General features: G+C 39.3%; 1 protein-coding gene across 1 annotated transcript; it reads left to right on the top strand.

The window, feature by feature from the left end:
* Window positions 1-6,450: 6,450 nt before the first annotated feature.
* Window positions 6,451-7,262, top strand: PSV08DRAFT_321518 (uncharacterized protein). The gene is made up of 2 exons (XM_066092681.1): window positions 6,451-7,065; window positions 7,158-7,262. Exons 1-2 carry the CDS (start codon window positions 6,545-6,547, stop codon window positions 7,252-7,254), a joined length of 618 nt encoding a protein of 205 aa, XP_065948560.1. The 5' UTR covers window positions 6,451-6,544; the 3' UTR covers window positions 7,255-7,262.
* Window positions 7,263-8,050: the final 788 nt, after the last annotated feature.

Here is an 8,050-nt window from a genome sequence, read left to right as displayed (position 1 = left end):
CTTTTCTCCTGATACAGAGTGCAAAATATGTGCTGCGCTCCGAAACCAGTAGGCCGGCTGCCAATCGTTTTAAGGCGAGTCTCCCAGCAAAGAGGGAGACAAAAACGCCCAACACCAAGCAAAGCTTGAGGGTACAAATGACGCTCGAACAGGCATGCCCTTTGGAATACCAAAGGGCGCAATGTGCGTTCAAAGATTCGATGATTCACTGAATTCTGCAATTCACACTACGTATCGCATTTCGCTGCGTTCTTCATCGATGCCAGAACCAAGAGATCCGTTGTTGAAAGTTGTAATAATTACATTGTTTATACTGACGCTGATTGCAACTGCATAAAAAAAAGGTTTATGGTTTGGTCCTGGTGGCGGGCGAACCCGCCCAGGAAACAACAAGTGCGCAAAAGACATGGGTGAAAAAAATATTTCAGCCGGCCGCAAAGCCAGGCCTTCATATTTTGTTGTGTAATGATCCCTCCGCAGGTTCACCTACGGAGACCTTGTTACGACTTTTACTTCCTCTAAATGACCGAGTTTGACGAACTTTCCGGCTTGGGGTGGTCGTTGCCAACCTCCCCGAGCCAGTCCGAACGCCTCACTGAGCCATTCAATCGGTAGTAGCGACGGGCGGTGTGTACAAAGGTCAGGGACGTAATCAACGCATGCTGATGACACGCGCTTACTAGGCATTCCTCGTTGAAGAGCAATAATTGCAATGCTCTATCCCCAGCACGACAGAGTTTAACAAGATTACCCAGACCTTTCGGCCAAGGTGAAGAACTCGTTGGCTCTGTCAGTGTAGCGCGCGTGCGGCCCAGAACATCTAAGGGCATCACAGACCTGTTATTGCCTCAAACTTCCATCAACTTGAGTTGATAGTCTCTCTAAGAAGCCGGCGACCAGCCAAAGCTAGCCTGGCTATTTAGCAGAGTAAGGTCTCGCTCGTTATCGCAATTAAGCAGACAAGTCACCCCACGAACTAAGAACGGCCATGCACCACCACCTGAAAAATCAAGAAAGAGCTCTCAATCTGTCAATCCTTATTTCATCTGGACCTGGTGAGTTTCCCCGTGTTGAGTCAAATTAAGCCGCAGGCTCCACGCCTGGTGGTGACCTTCCGTCAATTTCTTTAAGTTTCAGCCTTGCGACCATAATCCCCCCAGAACCCAAAAACTTTGATTTCTCGTAAGGTGCCGAGCGAGTCAGAAAAAGAACATCGCCCGATCCCTAGTCGGCATAGTTTACGGTTAAGACTACGACGGTATCTGATCGTCTTCGATCCCCTAACTTTCGTTCACTGATTAATGAAAACATCCTTGGCAAATGCTTTCGCAGTAGTTAGTCTTCAGTAAATCCAAGAATTTCACCTCTGACAACTGAATACTGATGCCCCCGACTGTTCCTGTTAATCATTGCGGCGTCTCTAGAAACCAACAAAATAGAAACGCACGCCCTATTTTATTATTCCATGCTAACGTATTCGAGCAAAGGCCTGCTTTGAACACTCTAATTTTTTCAAAGTAAAAGTCCTGATTCCCCAACACGCCCAGTAAAGGGCATGAGGTTCTTCAGAAGGAAGGCCCGGCCGGACGAGTGCACGCGGTGAGGCGGACCCGCCAGCCAGACCCAAGTTTCAACTACGAGCTTTTTAACTGCAACAACTTTAATATACGCTATTGGAGCTGGAATTACCGCGGCTGCTGGCACCAGACTTGCCCTCCAATTGTTCCTCGTTAAGAGGTTTAAATTGTACTCATTCCAATTACAAGACCCAAAAGAGCCCTGTATCAGTATTTATTGTCACTACCTCCCCGTGTCGGGATTGGGTAATTTGCGCGCCTGCTGCCTTCCTTGGATGTGGTAGCCGTTTCTCAGGCTCCCTCTCCGGAATCGAACCCTAATTCCCCGTTACCCGTTGAAACCATGGTAAGCCAATACCTTACCATCGAAAGTTGATAGGGCAGAAATTTGAATGAACCGTCGCCAGCGCAAGGCTATGCGATCCGTAAAGTTATCATGAATCACCAAAAAGCCCCGAAGGGCATTGGTTTTTTATCTAATAAACACATCCCTTCCGAAGTCGGGATTTTCAGCATGTATTAGCTCTAGAATTACCACGGTTATCCAAGTAGTAAGGTATTATCAAATAAACGATAACTGATTTAATGAGCCATTCGCAGTTTCACGGTATAATTGCTTATACTTAGACATGCATGGCTTAATCTTTGAGACAAGCATATGACTACTGGCAGAATCAACCAGGTAACAATCGTACGCCGACTGCGCTGAGTAAACAGTGCTGCTGGCAGACCGCCGAAGCGGCCGGAATTGTACCGAGGAAGGGGGATCGCCAAAAAAAAAAAAAGCAACCCCCAATCGCCCACCGCAAATGCGCAGTAAAGCACATGTTGCTGCAAGCGACCATTCAAATTGCCCCCACTGAGTTCCCCAAGACGCGGTCCGCGGTGGAAAGCCTGACTGGCGTTGCCGCCAGAAACAAGCCCACTGCATACACGTCTCAAGAGGAGGAAGCCCACGCCGACTCAACGCGCAAGCGCGGATAGCCAGCAGGGCTGCCCCCAAAGATCTGGTGAATTAGTTGGCAAAGCCAATAATCCACAGACCCCATATGGTGCCCGCTCAGGGTAGTGAGCGGGACTTCGGGTGTCAGTCGCAAAAAATGGGCGCAACGCCAACGGCACCGCTTCAAATATATAGGCTTTCGCCCACCCACTCAAGCGCCCAACAGTCACCAAGCCCCGGGTAGGCACGCTGGACAGAGTTGACGTCTCCAACCGCTACCTGGGTAACAAGGCTTGCAAGTATGGTACCAGAATTTGTGCCAGCACCGCAAAAAAACGGGCAGGCTGGGGAGCTGCAATGCCGCAAAAGGGCGACCTGGCCACACCAAAGTGACTCAGTTTAGCCCAACAGTATCGAGTCCCCGCCCCCAAATGAGCGCCAAAAGGTTTTCATTTCGGGCGGTTGAGAGGCTGCCAGAGGCCCAGAGGCCTCAGCTGCTCTTCTCATATAGTTCTGGAACGGAGTTGGGCTTGATTTTCGGGTCGCGCAGTTAACCCCGCGGAAAAAAGCTCGGAGGTCGATTTTTTGTATGGGAGTTCGGACAGACCCCCCCTCCACCACCAAAACCATAAACCCGTATTCGCCGAGTTAGCTCACTTGGTGGAAAAAAAACTTCAAATCTACCGTCTAGTAACTTTGGACCGTCTAGTAACTTTCTATATATATATAAAGCTTTCTTTATATAAATCTTTATATATATATTAATTATAAGCTTAGTAGTAGTAATATCTATATAGTATTAGAATATTCTATTATAACTTAGTTTATTAATAGTATAGTAGTATATTACTAAGCTTATATTATTAATTTAAAAAAAAAAAAAAAAAAAGTTATCTAGAAAAAAAAAAAAAGATTAAAAAATACTATAATTATCGTAAAATTATAATTTATATACTAGTATATATATAATTAAAACTTAGTTTTCTAAGATAATAGTAGTATATAATTAGGTATATACTAGAAAAAAAAAAGATTTTTTAAAAAAAAAGTATAATAGTATAAGCTAAGTAATATTATTATTATATTTTATTAAAACTTAGTTAAAGTTTCTAATAGTAATATATTACTAAGTTTTTAAAAAGAAAATTATATAAGCTTAGTAGTAATTAAATATTTTTTTAATAATATAATAATTTTTTTAAACTTAGTAGTTTAAAGTTATAATAAAATAAAGTTAAACTTACTTAAAAATAGAGATTAAAAAATAAAGTAGTTATATTAGGTTTTTTAAAAAAAAAAATACTATAGTAATAAAGTATTTTATTATATTTATTATAGATAGCTTAATTTTAAGTAAAATAATTTACCTTTTTTAAAGAAAATAAGAAATAAAAAAAATAAAAGAATAATTAAATTAACTTAGTAGTTATTAGAGTAGGATTTTATATATAAATAATAAAATATATTATAATATACTAGAATATACGCTTTAATATTTAGTATGTAAATAATAATAATACTTTATTATCTTATACTAACTTTTTTTTATAGTATAGTTAGTATATATAATTAAGATTAGTTAAAACTTTATTTTGCTTTTATATTATACTAAAGTTATTTAAAAAAGTATAAAGTTTTCTTTTATTAAGAAAAAAATTAATAAAGCTATAAAAGCTACTAAATTTATAAAAGCTAATAATTTATTTAATTTTATTATTTTTAAATTCTAGCTTTTATACTAAACTACTACTAATATAGCTAATATAGAAGTTTATAATACTTAAGGTATATTTTATAATTAATAAATACTATTATAAATACTTAATTTATTTTTTTTTAAAAAAAAGAATAATATAATAATATATATATATATATATTAGCCTAAGTATTAGTTATATAAATAATTATAAAGAATTATAATATTAAATTAATAAATTAAGTAATAGAATATATATAATATTAGTAGATACTAGGCTTTAATAAATACTTATTTTAATAAAGTATAAAAAAAGATATATAAAGTTTTAAAATATATACTATTTATTAAAAGTTTTATATTAATTTACTAAGTTATAGTATTAGAGATATTTACTTAAATATATTTAATAAAAATAGTAAAGAGTAGTCTTAAATTAGTAGTACTTTAAATATAATATATTTTTATAAAAGCTAAATATTTTACTAATAAATAAAAAAAAAATTATTAAAAAAAAAAAAAAAAAAAAAAAAAAAAATTAGTATTAGTATAATACTTTAAATATAAAAAAATTACTATAATAGTTTTTATAATATAATTTTAAAATAAAAATTTAACTTTTAAATTATTATAGTAATATAACTTAGAGATTATATTTTATTATAAGTAAAAAGTATAAATATAGTAAAGTTACTAGATAGTTAAAGTTGCTAGACGGTTAAAATTACTAGATAGTTAAAGTTACTAGATAGTTAAAGTTACTAGATAGTTAAAGTTACTAGATAGTTAAAGTTACTAGATAGTTAAAGTTACTAGATAGTTAAAGTTACTAGACGGTTAAAGTTACTAGACGGTTAAAGTTACTAGATAGTTAAAGTTACTAGATAGTTAAAGTTGCTAGATAGTTAAAGTTACTAGATAATTAAAGTTGCTAGATAGTTAAAGTTGCTAGATAGTTAAAGTTGCTAGATAGTTAAAGTTACTAGATAGTTAAAGTTACTAGACAGCTCTTTTTTAACTTAAAAATATTATATTTTAATTTCTAAAGTTACTAAACGCCTATAGCCTAGTAACTTAGTAAAAATTATACTAAGTTAACCTTACTACTCTTCTTTTATAGCTATAGTATCTAAAGCTACTCTTTTATAAATAGGGAGGGTATATTATTTCTAATTTTAACTAAGCTAGTAATAGGCTTACGCTTAATAGCTTATAATAATAAGGTGTTATATAGGGTTTAGTGCTAATACTTCTCTAAGCTTAATCTGCGTTAGGGTAAGTAAGATAGTGTAAAGAGCGCTGTAAGGTATTTATCTAGTAATATAGTAGAGTAGGCGTGCTTAGATAGAAAGTAACAATAGGTTAACAATTCCTAATCTATATTAAATAGACTAATAAGTATTAATCTTATAAAGTTGAGTAACTAGTAAGAAAGTATAATTTGAGTTAACTATAACGAGAGTAAATAATAAAATCCATCCATCCTTATATCCTCGTTGCTTCTAGTCCTACTATTAGAACATTAACCTACTATTACTAATAGTTGTCTCCACTTCTAATAGCTGCTATTATATACGGGTCCTACTTGTTACACGGGGTTGGGATCTATACTTCTCTTGCTGGGTCCTACACTAAGGCCGGTGAGCTTTACGCTAGTGTTCCGTGAAAGTTGTCTGGCGATGCAGTGGAGTGGAGTGCTTGATAAGAAGGTAACAATAGGTTTGACAACTATTAATCTATATCGCTATAGACCAACAGGTAACAATCTTGTTAAGTAAAGTAACTAGTAAGAAAGTACAATTTGAGTTGACCACAACGAGAGTAAATAATGAAATCCATCCATCCTTATATCCTCATTGCTTCAGTCCTGGCATCTGGCCAAGCCGCTGGCATCTCAGATGTCGTTGGCATCTCCAGATGTCCTGGCATCTCCAGAGGACCTGGCATCTCCAGATGTCCTGTCTTGGCGAGATGCCAAGTCACGTGATCTACGCCCCGCGTTGATCATTACCTTCTGACGTGGACGTTCCATAGGCTCCCTGCCTCCCATCCCTTCGTCAAGGAGAGAATCCTTCTTGTTACTTGTAACATTATCCCCCCTCTTAGGCGTATCGTCCCGATACCCTGGATTATCGTTTTGCCGCGCCGCGTGTTGAATCGTCAGCTGCATATAAGGTCGGTGGGCCCCAGGCCATTGTGTCCGTCCTTTTCCTGACTCTAGCCTTCCTAACCATGCCCAAGGTCCAAAAACAACGTGCCCCCCGTGCTCAAACTTCGACTGAACAGAAGCGTGCTCGTGCTTTGCGAGCTGAAGAGGAGGGTGTCGAAATGGATTTTCGTTGTAAGCGCTGTGAGGAGAAGAAGATACGTTGCTTCGTTGAAACGTCCTCCGGCCGTTGTGCTGGGTGTATCTCGGTTGGCGCTGAGTGTAGTTTGTTCGTTTCTGAGAAAGAGTGGGAAGAAATCCAGGTTGAGCAGGAGCGTATAGAGCTGGAACTTGCTCTTGCTGAAGAGGCCGCTGCGCGTGCTCGTCGTGAGCTTCTGGAAGTGAAGAATAGGAAACGTGCCTTTGCGCGTCGTGATCTTGCGATAATCGCCGTCCAAGATCGTGCGAAGGAGCAGGCCGAGGGGAGCTCAGCCCCTGGGGGTACGGGCCCTCCTGTTGTCGAACCACCGCTATCCGAACCGTTGGCTGATTCGGGCTGGTTACAGGCTGATCCTCTTGATTCTTCTTTTGACTATTCTTTTCCCCTTTCTCTCCCCGTGGAGTCCGATTACTCCGCTCTAGGGTTGACTTTTGTTTCTCCGGTTGTCTCCGGTGGAAATCACGTACCAGTGACTTGCAGTTCGTCAGATTTCCTTCAGGTTCCCAAGTGTTGTGGCTCTCGGGCCATCCTTGCCACTTGACCAAGTACTTCCACTGACTACCGATTTTCCGCAGGTCCTTGACTTCTTCGACCTCGTACTCGTCGTCTTCGAGCTCTATGTCCGTTGCTAGCTCGGCATCTGGAGGTGCTGGCTCCAGGAGTTTCTTGTGAAAGACAGGGTGGATTCGCATGCCTTGTGGGAGTTTCAACTTGTAGTTTACTTTTCCTATTTCCTCTAGGATCTCGAATGGTCCTACTCGGAGGTTGTCCAATTTTCTGCATGGTCGTTTAGTTTTCAGGTTTTGTCGTGACAGGAAAACTTTGTCCCCCTTCTTAAAGGTTGGTCCCTCAATCCTTTGTTTATTCGCTGCTTTGGATGTCGTGAGGTTCCGTTGAGCTATATTCTTGCTCAATTCTTCGTGCAAATCTCGCATAAGCTTCGCTTTGTCGTCTGCCCCTACCGCGATACTCTCAATGTCCTTCGGATCTCGATGAGCTACCGGCTCATATCCGTAGTTCGCGTAGTGCGGCGAATGCTTCGTTGTTGCAGATCTCGTGCTGTTGTAGGCCAATTGCGCTGTCGGCAGCAACTCTACCCAGTTGTCCTGCAATTTGTTGGCGTACATCCGTAGGTATTGTTCTAATGTCTGGTTCGTTCGTTCCGTCTGGCCGTCTGTTTCCGGGTGAAAGCTCGTCGAAAGCTTCTTCTTGACACCTAACTTCGCCAGGAATGTATTCCAGTATTTAGACGTAAACAGTTTATCACGGTCGGTGATGAACTCTTCAGGTATCCCATGCTCTGACACTAATGCTTTGGTGACTTCGTACGCGCACTCCTCTGCCGTAATAGTCTCTTCCGTAGGCACAAACTTTGCCGCCTTAGTCAATCGGTCCACGATTACTAATATTGTGTCGCAAAATCGAGCTGATCCTGGTTCCAACGATCTCGGGAGCTTCACTATGAAGT

This window comes from Bipolaris maydis (genome assembly GCF_028858645.1).
Source record: "Bipolaris maydis strain C4 unplaced genomic scaffold PSV08scaffold_12, whole genome shotgun sequence".
In the NCBI taxonomy this organism is placed as follows: domain Eukaryota; kingdom Fungi; phylum Ascomycota; class Dothideomycetes; order Pleosporales; family Pleosporaceae; genus Bipolaris; species Bipolaris maydis.
The sequence above is the reverse complement of the archived record's forward strand: the minus strand, read 5'-3'. Positions and strand labels throughout refer to the sequence as shown.